Consider the following 18,647-nt stretch of genomic DNA (forward strand, 5'->3'; position numbering starts at 1 on the left):
GCAACTGTTCCTCAGGTGGCTGAGAAGGTCAATGCAGGACATGATCAGACTGTCAGCAGCAAGAAACCGCCACAAATGTCAGTCAGTCAGTCAGTCAGTGAGACAGAGAGAATGTGAGGGGAGGGAGAGAGAGTTTTTGTAAGGTTGCAGTGCTTTAACTTGTCATTGCAAAGACAAATACACATTTGGTTCAGTTCAGTGGTGCATAAAGCAGGCTATGGGTGACAGAGATGTGCAGTGTCACAGGGAGGGATTTGCTAACGTATTGACCCCCACCCCCCCCCACCCCCACCCCCAAAAAAGGTGCTTCAATTGTGCAAACCCCAAATGAAAAACCAGTATCACTGGGAGGATTTGTAATGACATAAAGACTGACATGATGCGGCACAGCCCTGCTGGTCTGAATGGGTGGCAGCACCGGTCCACGGGAGGCAGGAGGGGTCACGGTGCAGTTTGATGAGGATGAAAATGATGTGAATCCTTCGCTGTTGCCTTTGCAGAGACATTTCCATCTCTGCCAGGGTGAATTGATGCTGGTGCCTCATGGTGACCTGATGACGACACTTTACACTGACCTTCAGTTTGTCACCGCCCAGTCCACCCTCACACTTACATGTAAATGTGTATTTAAACAAACCACCCACTTTTATGCTAACTGATGAGATTTTAGTCACAGTCTTTTAATCATAGCAGAGTGGAGTAAAATAAATCAGGCTTAAGCTAGAAATACTAGTTAAAATGATAACTCTTACTGGTTTAGCCTTTTCGGAGAGTTGGCTGGAGGCATTTTATCTTTCACTTTGAAGATTGAACTTGCGGGAGCCTTTACTAAAGCTCTTCCTCTCCATGTGTGTTCATATCCAGTCGAACTGCAGCAGGCCTATGAAGTGGACTCACTGGAGTATTTGGAAGCTCTGGAGACAGTCACAGACAAACTGGAGACCAGAGTCAACTTCTGCAAAGCCCATCTCATGATGATTACCTGCTTTGATGTGTCCTCAAGACACCGGTAGACAGATGGAGAGACTGTGAGCTGGCGGGCGGAGGGGTGGACACACAGCTGGACTCAATTAGATGTTGACATTTGCTCCTTGATTACTCCTAAATAAATATATCTCATTGGGTGACTGGTCAGATGGAAGGAGGGATATAGTGATGGACTGACCACTTAGTCGGCGTGTCAGCCACCCTAATGTCTCCTCCAGATGTAAGTAGGCAGAAGGACGGACGGATGGAGAGACAAATGGATGAATAAATATTGATGGGGAGCCTGTAACAAACACTGAACAGCATCTGAGAGAAGAGCCACAAATCAGGTAACGTTGGGCAGACGGAGTTAAAGAAAAACAAAAGCATCAAATATAACCAAGTGACCACAGTTTTCTGCAAATCCAAATTATTGGACTGCTGAGATGCCTCTTAGATTTAGACATTTAGGAATGTATGCAGGGAAGGTAGATGGAGAGGAACTGCCAAGCTGCCATTTTTTTTTTTTTTTTAAATCAGCAAGGATAAAACGAAGAGGTGCAAAAGAAAAGACCATTTTGGAAGAGCACTTTTTAAGAGTTTACAGTTGAGAGCCACTGGCTGTTAATACAGAGTCATTGGTATTATTGTGCAGTTACGGATAGAGAAAAACTGAAGGACAAAGAAATTATGATTTAGATAAGTGCCTTGTAAACATTTCCAACAACAATACCTAGACCCATTATCTCCCTCAATTTGTGTACATGCCGTTTAGTATGGTGCTAGTTTAGAAAAAAAAATACACAAAAGATGAGTGTCCTTGAAAAATCTTTGAATTTATAGCTATTTCTAAATGTGGTGTTTTACTGTGGGTCATCGTGTCCACCGTTATGATAAACAGACTAAAAATACTGTATGTTTAAATGGTATTCAGTACATTAGTAAAAAGTAAAATCCAACTGTCTGAATGATGAAAAAAAAAAAGTGGAAGACCTACTAAACAGCAGTGTCCTCAGCGTGAACACCAACTCTTCTGTAAAACTAAAAGGGACCAAAACATTTATTGAAAATGCATTTTTATCGAATGGTAACACAACTTTTCCAGGATGTAGACTTATAAGTATTTAAACCAACAAGAAAAAAAATTGTTTCTTGTGGTGTTGTTTTTAACCTTGACTTTACCCTTAAATAGAGCACATCTGAATTATGACCCTCTGGGGCTCACATACAACCCCCCCCCCCCCCGATACATATGTGATGGCTTTTCCATATTTAAAAAGAATTGGAACATATGACTCACATATGAGAGGAGAATGAGAATGTTTGTTTCGGCTGATCCAGTGTTAAGTACATCCATCGATTGACTGACATCTGTCTGACTGAAAGGCAGCCTGTCTGTTGTTTGTATTTGTGTTGTTCTGCTCTATTCTAAAAGAAACTGAATGATTTGTCAATGTGTGTGTTCAATTATAAGGTAACTTTTGGTTTTTTATTTTGAAAGCAATGGGACCACGTAGAGATGATTTGTCATAGTAGGAGAGGGACATTTCAAAAATAAATGTTTCATTTATAATTACTAATTTGCCAATTTAGACTGGAAATACATGCAGGTCCATCTTTGGTTGAAATATTTCAGAATTCTTCTATTAGGGGCATTATACAAAAAAGACAAAGAGCTCAAACTTATATCAAATCAAAGAGAACTCAAGAAAATGACAACCAAATTAAGAGAAATATATCTCTACCTGGTTCCATGTCTTTTAGAAGAATAGCGACAAACTTAATTTAACATTGTTATCTATGGTGCTTGAAATGTTTATGATCTAAATGTTTGTAAAAATATAAATATCTGAAAGAGCCTGTTTCCCTCCAAAATGCAGAACATTACCCTTCAAATGCTTATTCTTACATCGCATTGTTACAGATGTTGGTCGCCACACTCCCCCGAATAGCTTTTGCACAGCAAGCAGAGAGCATTCTGGGACGTTGTGTTTGTTTGTCCGAGAGGTGAAAAGAGGAAAGGCGCTGACCTCACAGGAGTGGAAATGCTCTTATTGATACCATTTGTAGAAAACAAAGAACAAAGAAAAAAATAGAAAGGTGTCTTGGTTTTAAATGCCACGGAAGCGCAATGCATCTTCCTGCCCTTGAAACAAAACTAGTCCAGTAAACTGACACCAACAGGAAATGTCTACATCCGTTATGTTTTTATCTTTTCACAGTTTCTTAAAGAGGTCACTGTCGCCTGTTACGTGAGGGGTGCACACGCAGACTCAGAAATTAGCCGGGAGCCACACCAGTCCTGTGCTGTCTGATCCTTTCCTGTTTTTACCTCTCAGTTTACAGTCATGAATGAGAGATTATTGATTTGAGCTCAGGAGGGGCAGATTCACTTATTGTGTTTATTTATTTACACCATATGATCTTAAAAGTTACTATGCATTGAAAAAAACTGTACATACTTTGCTGAACCCATGTCACATATTAAGTATATATACTGTACACATATCATATATACGTTCATCTTTATTTTCTGACATTGGTCTCATTTGCTCCTGTTGTTTGTCTGTTTTTTTTTTCTTCTTCATGGTTTGGGTTTCCTAAAACATTCACATCCAGGGTGTGCCTCTTTCCCAGCATATGTGGACTTTGATAGCTCATTAGGTGTCTGATCAACTATTAACCGATGGTTCGTTGTTTTATATGTGAAGAAGAAAACTTTTTAAGTCGAACACAACCGTGTTCTTTTAATAGAAATGCCAATATATGCTTAAGTATTAACGAAAGCCTTGTGTATTTAGGGGAGTGTTTTGGGAACCCCAACCTCTGATTGGGTCAACGGCATGTACTCGTCTCCAGATTTACGATGCTATGTGTGAGGTTTTTCTCGTGATATGTCACCGCAGAATCTACCTGGGTAGCACTTTATAATTTTAGCAATAATTATGAAAAACACATGACACAAAACAAAAACACATGGCTGGTTTTGTTCATTGCTAACGTAATAGTGTTTGTTGATGTTACCTTTTATTTTATTTTATTTTTTATTGGCGGCAACCACGCTAAAAGAGGAGCCCTCATTGAGAGGTGCTTGAAATAAAACGGCGCACCAAATGTGTTTGAATAAAAGAACTAAAGCCTGAATGAACAAGTAAACATATGTGCTGTTTTGCAGATGTGTTAAAGAATTATAATGTGTTATCTGTAAATCCAATACATAGCATCTTTATGGAATATTGTGCGGTGGTGTATGGATCAGACCACATTTTCCAAAAATGGTTTCATCCCTTTTAAGTTCCGATTACTTCGAAGATTCAGTGGTTTTAAAATCTAAACTGTAAAATATTCAGGCCAGTCAGTTGAAAGTGCCCATCAGGTAGAACAATGAGTCGATGATGTCATGCTGCTTATGTACCATTTCCACAATTCAACTTACTTGCTGTGCTGATAACCATTACTGTTATGTCTTTGAGAAGTGTGGTCTGACACAATGTGTAGATGGAAGAGCAAGATGGGGGGATGTAAATAAAGGAATGTATTGACAGAGTCTGACATGTTTTTACTTCATGCAAAAACTGCAGTGCAGACACAACACTGTCAGTTAGTAGTCACTGTGAGTTCCACTTTGAATTTTTGACTAAAACAAAAAACACTTCTTTTTTTTTTGCACCAATGACTCAAACCTACATCAATTTAAAGTACGTGTCAAGAGGTAAAGAGTAAATGATGAAAGTCAACATACACGAAGAAGCAACTAATTCATATTCAGGTGTTCAACCCTTGTTCTTCTGTCGTGATCACTTCCTGCCAGGCTGGCTTGCTGTGAAACACATTCCCCGCTTACATTTTTTTTCTGTTCACCCTCGCATTGAATATTTTTTTGTTGCAGGACGACTGCTGGTTTCTGAGTGTGTACTTAGAACCACTTGTGTGTACTTAGAAAGAATACGTGAGGAACAAACTGATAAGTGTTAACAAGTTCTTACCAAAAAAACACCGAGTTGAGCTCTGTGCAGTAGATAACTAGGACGGAGTGGACCGTGAGATGCTAAATTACAGGGGTTGTTGGCCCAAAAATGAAAATAAAAAGCGTAAAAGTTTACAATCATACCACTGGAAAATCAAGTGAAGATTTTCAGTGCACAAAACATTGGAGTGTCACTGGAAAAGACAGCATTTGAAGAGAATGTGACCAATTTTCAAACATAAAAAGATACATCATCAAACAATGAAAGGCCTCCATTCTGCCTGTGCAAAATAATCCAACTGTCCTGACAGCTTCAACATGCTGAAGTTCATTTTTGGTCTTTTGATGAGTGGAAGAAGTTACTGAGATAATCGAGGGACAGAATCTTTGATTTATTAGACGGACGGCCTTCCAAGTCAACACATTTTAACACAAGTAAATCTTACTGAGACGCTTTGTTAGTTTTTCCTTTAATTTGCCACTTGTCTTTACTACCTCTAATATTAAGATATGACAACGGACAACGGGCATTTAATGGGCTGACAATATCCCAATCTGCTGGACGCCAAGGAGGGAGGGACAGCACACAGGGAGAAAGAGGTGAGGGAGTGAAGGCAGGGAGAAATGGGGGCGGGAGGTGTATCTCTGAAATGAGAGCAAAAATTGAAAATGGGGGAAAGTGAACGGCAGGAGGGCAAGTGAGTTAAAATGGGTGAAAACCACAGCGGTGTCTTTTCTTGATCGGCTCAGGCTGCCTGCTGAAAAATGCAGAGGAAAAAAAGAGAGAGATGGGGTGGTGGTGAATGTAATCTGAAAGCCTTTGGGGAGCAAGAGAGATAGAGAGAGAGAGGAAGAGAGATAGAGAGAGAGAGTGAGGGAGAGAGAGAGAGAGAAAGAGGGAGAGAGCGAGAGAGTGAGTGATGATAGCAAATCTAATTTGATGGTTATGAGGTGAGAGGAGAAAGGGTGAAAGACAGAAAGCAACAGAGTCAATGAAGTGAGTAATGGAGGGCGAGAGCGGAACTCTCTTGCACGTGTCACTCAGTGTGCATGTGACGGCAGCGCTACTGTCGCCTTCACATTCGTTTCATTCCGTCTTCCCAAGATAAAATTAACTAAAGAACATTTCTTCCAAATATAGGAAAAGTTACGTTGCTGCTGGAAATTAAACCCATTTGAATTGGTTCCCTTGGACTGAAATGGTTCCATGCACAAATAAAGGACATTTTTGCAGTTTCAAATATAATCTTAACGTAAGGTATGCAAGGCAGGTCTTGACATGAGATTTTAAAGGACAGATGTTCAAAAAGAAAAATAGTGAAGAAGAAAAATCAGAAAAAAAAACCCAGACCAGACCAGGAAAGACCAATGAATGCTGAGTAATCTAAAAACAAAGAAAGACCTCCAGATGGTGAAGAAAAGGATCATCCCTACAGGTGTAATCTTTGGTTTTACCAGACATTGACTCAACACAATATTGTATGTAGAATGTTTTCTGCTGAAGAGCAAACTAATAGCTTTCAGCTGAGTAATCCAGGATGGGGCTGGGTTTAGAATCTCTGACCTGTCAACTGTTGCAGAACTGACAGCAAAAAGTGTGGGAAGAGCAAAATCTTGTATTTGTAATGTTAAAGCAAACATAATATCACTCTAATCCTCTCATAACACACTCATGAAACGCTGCCATCCATTTTGCACAAGGCCAGCGGTAAGTGGGTTTAGGTGTGTGTGTGTGTGTGAGAGAGAGAGAGAGAGAGAGAGAGAGAGAGAGAGAGAGAGAGAGAGAGACTACCACATTCCATCACAAACACACTCTGGGCTTAACCTAGAAGTTACACACACAGACAGAATCACACAAAAACAGGGATTAACCCAGGAAATGTATGAGATGGATATGTGAAAAGGAAAGATGGATGTTTTGAGAACCAGACTTTACTAAAGCAACACAAGCATGGAAACACACGCACGCACGCACGCACGCACGCACAAACACACATGGACATGTGGTCCCTCATTGCGATGGAATCTACAGATTATGAACAAGAGACAGGATCTTCTAAACTCTCTCACACAGACAGACCCTGAAGCAGTATTTTTTCACGTAGACATGACAGGAATATCACAGAGGCAACAGTTTTATATTTTGTTGCAACAAAATAAAAGGCTAATGGTAAAAATACTCAAAGTAATCCAACAGGAAGGCTTGTATGTATGCGATTGGCCGATGAAACACCTTGTCATATGATGTCGTGCTGCATTACAGCAACACTGATGTTCATCTACTAGTTTCCTAGCCTGCACAGCGAGGCCATCTGTACCACACAAACTAAAGAGTGGAGCCCTGCAACAACGTCTGGATCTACTCTTACCTGAAACCACCCTGAGAAAGTATAAAGCAAGTGAACCAATCAGCTTTGCATTCTAACTGCTCTTCCACCATCCAGCAGTAATGTAGCTTCTGACTGGTTCATGTGGTTCAAGGCATTTTAGCTCCTGGCTCTTGAAGTCTATCATCCCTGACAGCCCATTTTCTTCCAACTGGCCAATTTGGGGAGGCGGCCTGTTGAACAATGGCCTGTTTTCAAGCCTGTGCTTGCTAACTGTACTGTGTAAGGGGCAGATAATCATTTGAATACTTCCTTCTACTAGATCAAAAAATAATCAACCCCTGACATGTAAAAGCTCAATAGATATGCCATTCAAATTATAATCCCAATTCAACAACTCCAGCAGGATCAGCCAAGCTTGGGTTGGGCTCCTGACACGAGCAAACATGGCAGCACACGTACAGCTGTGAGACCTACAGCAGAGCCGACTGCTTTACTTTGTGCTGTGTTCCATTGGGTTTGTGGTTGATAACGTCTTAGCCAGTTCCTCCCGTCTCTTTTGTAACGCGTGTTACCAGACGTAACAATAACACGACTAAAAACTCTCAGGTTGCAACGGGCGATATGCAGTTTTCATTGAAGTCAGAAACTTTGACCTCCAATGTTTCGTAGAATGCACTGAAAGATATGAGTTTCACATAAAAGTGGAAAAAAAAAATACTTCAGCCCTTGGTTATTTTTACGATTGTTTCATTGGATTTATTGTTACATTATCTGAGCCACAGAGTTGTTGATAATTCTCTGTAGTTTCAGGAAGAGCAACTTGCAACACGATAGTTATTATAATTAAAAAACAAAACAAAACAAAACACAAGTTACAACTGCTTTCAGTCGGAAAGTCATATCAGGACGTTTATGAAATGAAGTCCAGTGGCAGGGTTTTTGTTTGTTGTCTCAGTGGCTCTTGGGTGATTGATTGATGATCCATCTCCATGCGGCATTCCTCCAACTTCATCAGTAACTCAGCAGTTAAGGTGTGATCATCACCGTGGGTGAGCTTTATGATGTCATAGGCCTGGAAACAGAGACACACACCACTGCTTGATTTGCTGTCTGCTAACACTGGCAGATGATTGTAAATGTGTATAATACAAGACAAAATCCAACAGATGGGGACAAAAAACATGTTAATATCACTCTTTTTTATATTAAGTCAAGTCATAATGAGAGCTTTGACTGAAGTGGCACCTTTTCTGGGTGTGGTGTCACTGTTCCAGACACTGATGTTTACTGTGTTAAAACTAAAAGATAGAGTCCCATTAAAACCAGTGCCGGATGAAATACATCAGTTGTTCCACTAGAACATTTTTCATCCCTCATACCTGCTTGAATGTGTCAAAGGCATCGCTGATGTGTTCCAGGTAATGCTGCAGCTTTGCAACTCTCATCAGCTGGACTCCGTGGACTGGATGGGGATCAGGGTAGTATTGCCTTCAGAGGAGAGATCGAGAAAAAGGAATAAAAACAGGGCTGGCTTGTTCTGCCAGTTTGGTGATTAAACTTTGTTGTTTAGAAGCGCAACAAGAAAGTTGATTTGGGTTTTGGGTTACTCTGACAATCGTTTTCATTGACATTTAAGACTCAGAACAGCAAATTATATATCTTAAAATTAAACTTAAAATTTGCTTTTCACAGAATCTGCTTCAGTATCACATATCCAGCAGCAAGGAGAAAGAAGAGAACATTGAAGAGTGTGTTAAAGGGTACACGTGCATGTCTCCTTATTCATTTATTTGAATATACCTGCTGGGTGTGTCTGTCTGCAAGTGCGGGATTCTTCCTTTTATTTAACTCCCTCCACTGCAGTTTACAAGAATAAAACCCATCCATCCTGCATACGTAAATACACACAGACAAAAACAGCAAACTGATGCTGCACATACAGTATCAACAAGACACGCACTAACACGTAAAGACAGTCACACTCGGGGTATTCATGCATGAGTAAACTGCAGATATACACGTAGAGGTTTAGATGTACACAGCGTTGGCACAATGTCTTTTGCTACTCGCTAATCTTCCAAACCCAGGCACAGAAAGAGCCGGTGTTGCTGGGCATCTTTTCATGTCACAGCTTTGATTTTTTTTCCGATTACTGATGTGTATCCATGGTGACAGAGCCAGAGTTCTGATCAGCCAGTTCAAAGATTTTGACTCCTAAGACCTCTCTCTGAACACACATATGCATGCGCATGAATACACACAACAACAAAAAAACCCTGATGAAATAAGTCGATTAATGCTCAAAAGTATTCGATTAGAATGTTTTTTAATTTCTCCAGTATTTTCTGCATAAACTGACACAATTTGCATCAAAGTGGACTGCTCATATGCATGCAAGTGATGCGTAGTCATGTCTGTATATACTGAAAATTTGTAGTACATGCTTTTAAAAGACAGTTCACACAACACACACTCAGAAAAGTGGAACAGTTCCAGTCCAACATTGATAAATACACATCGGGGTCTTTTAGGAAGCAGCTTTGTTGTTGCTAAACACTTGGGTTCTCAAGACGCTCATTTACTCGGCTCTACTCCTCTTTTATCCTCTTTTCCTCTCAACTCCTCTCTCTAATCTCTTCCACCTTTCCCTATTCTCATCGTCTTTGCGCTGCTCCTTCCTGTTTATATTTTGCCCCACTAGCTGCAGGGATTAAAGTTGCCGACGTTGGATCCCTCTCTCCTTTTTATTGCTCCATCTATTCTTCTCCTTCAGATTACCTCTTCTTGCCCTATTAAGTCCTTCCTTCTATTTCCTGTTCTCTTCTCCAGCCCTCTCCAGTCTTGATTATACACGGAAAATGGTATTTTAATTTTTCATTGTCACTGTAAAGCTGCACTAAAATGCTCAAAGATAAAACAAATCGAGACAAACACACACACACACACACACACACACACACACACACACACACAAGCTAGCACAAAGAGAGCTGTAAACACAGGAACCTAAATCTCAGATGAGCAACAACATACATGCACAAGATGAGGTCAACAGGAAGCTGCCTCATGTATCACTTGATTTGAACCCTTGATTGTCTTTTATCTTCGGAGTGCACGGAAAACAAGCAAGAGGCCTTCTGCATTTCTTCTTTCTGATGGTAGTTTTTGGCATTGCTGATAATCTCCATTAAAAGCAGGCTGTAATGTTCGACAGTGGCATCTTACATCTTCTGCTGGAAGCTGTCTATCGTGTGTGCTTGAGCGTCACACAAGCCTCATAGCATGACATGTTCCACTATCAGAATTTGATTCATTTGGTCTGATAACATTTGGTCTAGAAAAGCCGTGCAGTTAAATGGCTCAATAAATGGGCCGGTGTGTGACTCATTTGGCCAGCAAGAATTCACCAGATTGAAATACTCTGCATTAAAAACGAAGTAAATCACTAAGAAAGGTAACCGTGATCCATCTTACTGTATTTGGATATCACTAACATCATCTCATCTGATCCGATTGAAAAACAGGGTCATTTTTTTTCACAAGAATGTTAAATCAGACACCAAGCAACTTTACTTCTAATAAATACAAAAACTTTGTTAGCTGGACTTGTATACAGTGATATGAAGGTACACAACCCTTGCAGAAATCTATATCATGTGTTTACCTCCTTTATTATTGAAAAATTACCAAATGCCACATTATTATTTGTTACAATTGACAAAAAGCTTAAAAATAATGGAGTTAAGGGTTTTGTGATCAACAAAAAGAGCGAGTGAAAAGTGTCCGTAACAAAAAATAACATCAAATGAAGTAAATAAGTTTTAAATTAAAATTTTACATCAGGGGAGCTTTTTTATTTTTTTTTGCACTTGGATGAAAACAACATGCATCTGAGGTATTAAGTCATGGACTGTAAAAACAACTTTACTTTTCGATTAAATAACGTCTAACCATGTAAATGAACTTGTAGCCATTGTAATTCCAAACTCAACAGCTTCTTCAATAATTTTCATTCTTAATGCTAATAGCCCCCCTTTTTTTTTATACCTTGAAGCCTAATTAAACAACTGTCTGACAAGCCAGCCAATTACAGAGGGGGTCCCAGATCCTGCTCAAATTGAATCATTAAACAGGAAGTTCAAAGACTAAACAAACGTTAGTCCTGCATGAATAGCAAGTTACAATATTGATTTAATTACCCTGCCAGCAATTCATGCAGCCATGACAAGTAAACACACACACACCCACACATCAAAACCAAACTCTAATTGTATTCCATCTTTGCCTATGAAACTGTAGCAATTAAAATTATTTTATCAACTTGCTGTCCCCTGTCATTCTCCACTCGTCCTGCTCTCTGTGAGAGTAAATTGAAGAGAAATAACATCGCGGCGTGTGCAGCTAGTTAGAAAGCTACAGCTCTGGGCTATGAGTAGGAGAGGCAGGCAAGGGGGAGAAATTAATAGTTGTGGAAAAGTGTTACATTCCCAGGGAAATGCAGCTGAACTAATGAGGCCCTTGTTTGGAACAAAAGATCCTCGACTTGCTGTTTGTGAGAGGAAAACAGATTATCTTACTAAGTCAGAAACGGAGGAGGGAGAATGCAAACATGGAGGAAAGATTAGCTGTATTATCCTTAATTGTATTTTGTTTTCTGTCCAATGCTGTGATTCCATTTCATCTCACCATTTCCACAGTTGATCAAACTGTGGTGAAGCAAACTGCCACTACATCTGCCATGCATTTGAATATGCTTTTAAGCCACAGTTTCATCATCTTCTCATCTATTTCACTGAACATTTCCAGAGAGATCCTGGCAAAAACGGCTAAAAAAGAACAAAAGAAAATATGACTCAATGCAGAGACCCCTGCTTAGAGATCACCAGCCTGTGATGGAGACAGAGGGGCTCGAGATATTCCCTCAAATTTGATGAGGAATACGCTTTTTATTTTCTCAAACCTTCATTTACAGCTTTCAAATTACACCTCACATCTTCTCTACTCCAGAGGACTTGAAAAGGTTAAAGACATCATTTTTTATTTTACTCGTGGTTGTACCTGGAGTTGCGTTAAATCTAATATGTATGGTTAAAGATGTACCTGAAGTACCTCAAAGATCAACAAGGCAGTGGGTGAGAGGTTGGTGAGCCCAGGGTTAGCTACTAGATGGCTACATCCTTCATCCCAGGCTGCTCGGGATTTTATGCACCCAGTTCAAACAAAGGATGATGAAAAGATTTGACAGATGCCTGGAAACCTGTATTTGGTATGGTTCCACCACAAAATCCCACAATAATATTTCTAAATAGATTTTTCAATAATTAGAAAAATTGATTAATATTGCAAATCATCCATCCATCCATCTTCACCCGCTTATCCTGTTAAGGGTTGCGAGGGGGGTGGAGCCTATCCCAGTCCATCGCAGGGACAACACATAGAGACAGACAACCATTCACACTCACAGCCACACCTACGGTCAATTTAGAGTATCAATCAGCCTCGTCCCCTCTTGATGTCTTCATATCATAATAAAAGTCAATACAATATCAATTTGATATTTTGTCAAAATGGTAGAACTCTAATGTGAACTGTATATTTTAAAAGAATAACAGAAACCATCAGAGGTGCCCATCCACATGCCTGAATGAAGCAAACGCTGAATTTACAGACCCTCACAAACGTTGGCCAGGTCAGTTTGTGGTTTCCAAAGCACTAAATATACAATAAGCAAGCACACATGCTAAGAAAAGTTTTGTCTCCACTGCAAACGGAAAAATAGTGTTGTACAAAGAGGACTTTGTATTTCATCAGCCACCAGTGAAAGATTCATTGTGTTCATCAATGTGCCAAGGCCACTGTTGATGAAGAAAAAGTACGCAATTGATTGTCAGTATCAAAGTGCTGCAACCAGTGCAATAGGAATAGGGAAAAAAAAAAAGTTCCTTTTTTATTCTGAGAGAAACCAAACAAGGACGCTGTACATACAAAAGCTGGCTATTAGCATTATGGTGCTGCCTTGAAATTTCAATAGGATGTTGCATCTTTTACATGTGGACAGTCACCCACTTGCTCACATACAGAGAAAAAGCAACAAGCTGGAGCAACTAAATGCATCCAGGACAGGGGGATATATGAAAATAGAGTCTGTTAGAGAGGGGATTTACGTCATGCGTGTGACAGACTGCACTCGCTGTCTTGCAGGCATTCATGTGTTTGTGAATGAGAGCTCGTCTCTACGGCAGTGAAATATGTGCACTGTGGAGACATTGACTATGCGAGCGTGCACAGCCTGCAGCCGATGTGCACTGTCTGAATGAAGGGGAAAACTCCTGAAATGAATAGAAGTGCTGAAAGCAAAGAGGAAGAAGTCCGAATACGGAATGAGAAAGAGAGAGAGTTTCCTGCAAGGGTCTTTCTTCTTGCCATGTGAAGCGCCCAGAGGAAGATGAGAAGTGAATGCGGAAGATCCTCCACCTGCCCTCATCTTTCTCTCACTTGTTTCTCCTGAATGCTTCTTTCTTTCATTGTGACCTTCCTTTCTTTCAATGTTGCTGTTTCCTCTTCATTTGTTTTAATTGACTTTTTTCTCCGTTCTCCTTTTGCTTTCTGAACATTTGCCTATCCTCCTTCTCTCCTCTCTAATTGCTGAGTTAACTGCCCTTTACTCCTCTCTTCATCTCCTCTCTTCCTCTGTCACTTCAATCGTCACTTAGCCCGCTTCTGTTCTCCCAAAAACCTCCACAAACACCCCTCACTCTTGAACTTTTCTGACACCAATCACTTCCCTGACCTCCATCACTTCCTTTTCTTTCTGCTGTTGTGTTTTTTTTTTATCTATTGATAGGGTTTCATGTGGCTACACTGCTGCTGCGCATGTGAGTTAGTGCAGTCATGCAACTAGAGGTCTGCCCACCCACCCACACACACCTCCTTGTGCTTACATCTTTGTGAGGACTTTCATTGACGTAGTACATTCCCCAGCCCCTCACCCTAAACCTAACCATCTCAACTGACTGCCTGACCCTAACCTTGACCCTAAACCTAACCAGAACTTAATTCTAACCCTAAAACCAAGTCTTGACCCTCAAACGGCCCTTTAAAGATGTGAGGACCGGCTAAAATGTCCTCACTTTCCAAAAATGTCCTCACTCTGTGGGTTACATACGTATTCTAGTCCTTGATATGTAGCAAGTACAAGAACACACACACACACACACACACACACACACACACACACACACACACACACACACACACACACACACACACACACGACCCTTGAACCAGAACAACAGTAGACTTTTGGCAGAACTCACTTAACAATGATATATGATACATAGATTTTAAGGGCTTTAGATTTATCTCATTCCCTCTATTTGGGGCACTTAAATAAGAGATTTAGTGTGGTATTTCTGCTGATTACATTTGCTCTCATGTCCAATCTTTAATCTATTTGTTGTGTTTTTTTTATTTCTTCTTTTCCTTAACTACAATTTTCTTGCTCTTACACACACAGTTTTCCTCTTCTCCATTGTATTCATGCCTCTGATGTGCATCTTAGGTTTTTCTGGGCACCTTTTTTGAATTTGCAGGTCCCCATTTTTGCTACTTTTGATAGCACTGGGTGGGTCAATGAGCAGGTTTAATAATTTACATACATTTTGGTTTAAATTCAAGTATACTGGATTTATTGTTGAATAATTATTTTTCTGCCAGTATTCATTTTTTGAATGAATGTGAAAAAGGGTTTACTTACTATTCCATCGTCGTCTTCCGCTTATTCCTTACTAGTAAGGGTCGCGGGGGGGCTGGAGCCTATCCCAGCATCTACGGGTGAGAGGCGGGGTTCACCCTGGACAGGTCGCCAGTCCATCACAGGGCCAACATACAGAGACGAACAACAATTCACACTCACAGTCACACCTACAGTCAATTTAGAGTATCAATCAGCCTCGTCCCCTCTTGATGTCTTTGGACTGTGGGAGGAAGCTGGAGTACCAGAGAGAACCCACACAGGAACAGGGAGAACATGGAGACTCCACACAGAAAGATCCCGTGCTGGAGCCGGGACTTGAACCCAGAACCTTCTTGCTGTGAGGCAACAGTGCTGACCACTGCACCACCATGCAGCCCTGATTTAGTTACGAATACTAAATAAAATTACTTTGCTTGCCCAGACATCACAACATATGATTTCAACGAGATTCCGTACATTTAGGTATCTGGTTAATCGGGTAACCACAATCAAATGGTAATTTGTATATTACGTTTTTCGCATTATTCATTGTAACAGGTTTTTAAGAAATATTTTCTTTAAATTGAATGAACACAAAATACCTCCAGTTAGACAAACAATGACTGTGTTACATGGACTGTAATAATATATTGACCTTGTTCTGAATAATTAGTATCTCCAAGGATCCACGATCAGATGCCAGTGAGTTGGGGAGATTGGAGTTCTGCTGGTAAACTGGGGGTGTGGGTCAACGTCTGGTGGAGGGTTCTGTCCACTAGCTTTCTGCCTGCCATGTTGTTATCCTGCACTGCTGTGGAAGCACTGATGCAGCTTAAATGCAAATGGAAAGGCAGCAATTCAGCTGACCAAATGAAAAAGGCCCAGAGGCAGCCAGGTGTGGAAGTCCATGTGTACCGATTCGAAATGTCTGAGACTCTCATGGTCCACCGACTGAGGTGCATCGGCGTGTGTGTCCGATTAGACCTCCTCTGAGGGCTGTGTGGACTTGATGCCATGAGCACTCCTACTGCTTCATGAACTTTGTGACCACAAGTAATTACAACAAACCTTTAACAACATTGGACTTGAGAGGAGGATTAAATTAGCACATAAAAGAAAACACGTTAATTGTTATGTAGCACCAGTGCAAACCCTACCGCACTTTATTGCTGCTGCGCAGAAAATCCTTGACTCTTTTGTCAAGGCAAAGGGTCAAACCAAGTGTAAAGGCCAAACTGAGTGCTGAGCCTTTCAAGCCTCAGATTCAGAGAAGAGTAGAGCATCAGATGTAGATTATCCCAAGAGATTACACTGATATAACCATACATCTTTATCCATGAAATTCTACCTCAACACATCTCCTGAATCTCTGCAGATAATCCTTCAGACTCCCTTCCCTCTTTCCATTTTAAAAACAATAGCGTCTTGCCCAAAATAACAAAGCGCAGTCTCGTCGACTTGTGACAGCTATGAAGGCATCAGAAATGGGGAGTAACTTTAATCTTTGAAGTAATAACTTTGAAGCAAGAATCCACTGTGGTAAAGGCAGTTATTTGAGTCGCTCACAACAACAAAGACATGCACTTCAAATGCACTCGGAATGAGTTACTCTTGTCAGTTTTTTCACAAGCTTTCTATACTAAACTCAGGGAAGAGGAAATCACTCATTCCAGTCTGTTCAAAGGTGGGGGAACTTTTTTTTTCCTGTTTGACTCGAGCACATAGAAGCAATCTCACCTGTACACTGGGAGCGTCCTCTCTCCATGTTGCAGAGCTTCGTTCCAGCATCCCAGGTGAATGGACGAATCTAGAGCCAAATCTGTTATTCTGAGTTTGTATAGATTCTCGACAGGCAGGTCGGCACCAGCGGTTGATAGCAGACGTGTACATCCCTCCAATACTGCTTTCCAATCTGGAGGAAGAGAAAATGTCATATTGGATGGCAAAAAAAAAGGAAAAAAACAGCTACATTCTCCAGAGGAAAGAAACTGATGTATCCTCTGGTTGACGTCACAGTATTGAATGGCTGATTATCCACTTATAATGATAGCTAACTGACTGGATTTCTAGTTGTTTTATATAATCATAATCATCATCATCATCACGGAAGAGGCAAAGGATACCTGACTGTGCGTGTAGTTCTTCCAGTCTAGGTAAATCCTCCTTCAACAGGCGCCATGTTGCTTCTTCACCTGACAGCAAGAGTCTCTCCTGGTGAGGAGCGGCGAAGAAGAACCATATGAGCAAGTGCACTGACTGAGAAGACATTTCTGTCACATGTCCCCATAGATGGATGGAGGGAGCAAATAGTTAAAAAAAAAAACCAACAACAAAAATTCAGTCTATCACTGTCACTATCTAAAATTAACTTCCTTCTGCAGCAGTATCGCATGCTTAATCAGATTCAGCTTTATTGGGAAGTGATTTTTCTTCTTTTTTTTAGAGTACAAAGAATTCAAGTTAGAGTTAATATGATTCCCCTGAAACGCTTGACTCTGACTAACTTTACAAATGAGAAGCCAGTTCCTTGCCACTTCATAGACTTTATGTTTATGGCTCATATTGGTAGCTATCAGCAGAGCTCGAAAATTGTACTCAGCACAAGAACTACAAGTCAAGAGGTCAAAAGACATATACACCAGAAATAAAAGAGAAATACACATAAAATATAGGATGTAAAATATAACAACAATATGTGTGGTATATCTGTTTTAAAAAATGAAAGAGCTATCGATCCTGGGATGAACAAAGACTGAAGTAGAGCTGTGATTTCACAGGGATGTATGAGGTGTCCCTAATTGACACCTTGTCCAGCAGATGGTTCTAAAAACAGATAAAGAGTGGATCCACAAAGACAGAGAGGTAATGAAACGAGGAGGGGAAACGTTGCAAGGGAAGGTCTATGTGTGATGAAACACAAGAGTAAGCTTTCATGGTGGTACAGGATAGGCGAGAGGATGTGCTTATTAAGAACATTCATTAATATGCACACAGAAACAGCAACGAATCACTACTGTTATGTCAAATCTCATCAACCAGTCCAGATATTTTCTTCTGAACCACCAATGGGAGCCTGCCGGTGGCACCAGAGGGAAGTCTGGATTCATCCTCTTGGGACAATAAAAGTCTGTGCAAATATTATAAAACCAAATTACTTTTAAAAGGCCTAATTTCTCTATTTCCAGCGTGAAAATCCTCCTGAATTGAAAGCACATGCTATTACCGCTGAATGAAGTTGGAGCGTTATACCAAATACTGAAGCATCAGTGTGTCAGCAGCAGGTCAGTGGTACAGCAGCTGCAGGTGGCGTTAGTTTGGACTACTTCTTATATAGTTTCATACGCAGGATCAGTCTGAGAGGCTGTGAGATGAATAAAGAGAAAACCAAGATCTCATACATACATCAGTCTTCACTTTGTATTCTTTTCATCACATTTTTGGAATTACTTAAGCATTTTAAATGACACCATGTGCGAGAAGTTTATTGGGAATAATCCCAAGTTTGGTGGAGCTGTGAAATCACTAACACACATATATCCACTCAAACTCCACCAACACACCATCCCCAGGTTTGATTTCAACACTCATCTGTCACCATGACAACTTTGGGTCACAACCCAGCAGCCTGCCATCATCATCTAAAGATTAA

The 18,647-nt window shown here is 40.5% G+C and overlaps 2 protein-coding genes across 2 annotated transcripts in view; one reads left to right on the forward strand and one right to left on the reverse strand.

Moving 5' to 3' along the window:
* The window catches only part of kif26ba (kinesin family member 26Ba), a 78,241-nt gene extending 73,734 nt beyond the window's left edge, over positions 1-4,507 (forward strand). Inside the window, exon 28 of the mRNA XM_086187330.1 lies at positions 865-4,507. Coding sequence (XP_086043456.1) covers positions 865-1,013 — 149 coding nt within the window. The 3' untranslated portion in view covers positions 1,014-4,507. The remainder of the gene's footprint in view (positions 1-864) is intronic.
* Positions 4,508-7,975: 3,468 nt separating this feature from the next.
* smyd3 (SET and MYND domain containing 3) overlaps positions 7,976-18,647 on the reverse strand; it is a 66,958-nt gene continuing 56,286 nt past the window's right edge. The window contains exons 9-12 of the mRNA XM_086187342.1: positions 17,122-17,209; positions 16,736-16,910; positions 8,643-8,751; positions 7,976-8,335 (exon numbers count right to left, since the gene is read on the reverse strand). Coding sequence (XP_086043468.1) covers positions 8,174-8,335; positions 8,643-8,751; positions 16,736-16,910; positions 17,122-17,209 — 534 coding nt within the window. The 3' untranslated portion in view covers positions 7,976-8,173. The remainder of the gene's footprint in view (positions 8,336-8,642; positions 8,752-16,735; positions 16,911-17,121; positions 17,210-18,647) is intronic.

Source organism: Aulostomus chinensis, chromosome 2 (genome assembly GCF_037954235.1).
Source record: "Aulostomus chinensis isolate RoL2024-O1b breed Wild chromosome 2, RoL_Achi_v1.0, whole genome shotgun sequence".
NCBI classification, from domain to species: Eukaryota; Metazoa; Chordata; class Actinopteri; order Syngnathiformes; family Aulostomidae; genus Aulostomus; species Aulostomus chinensis.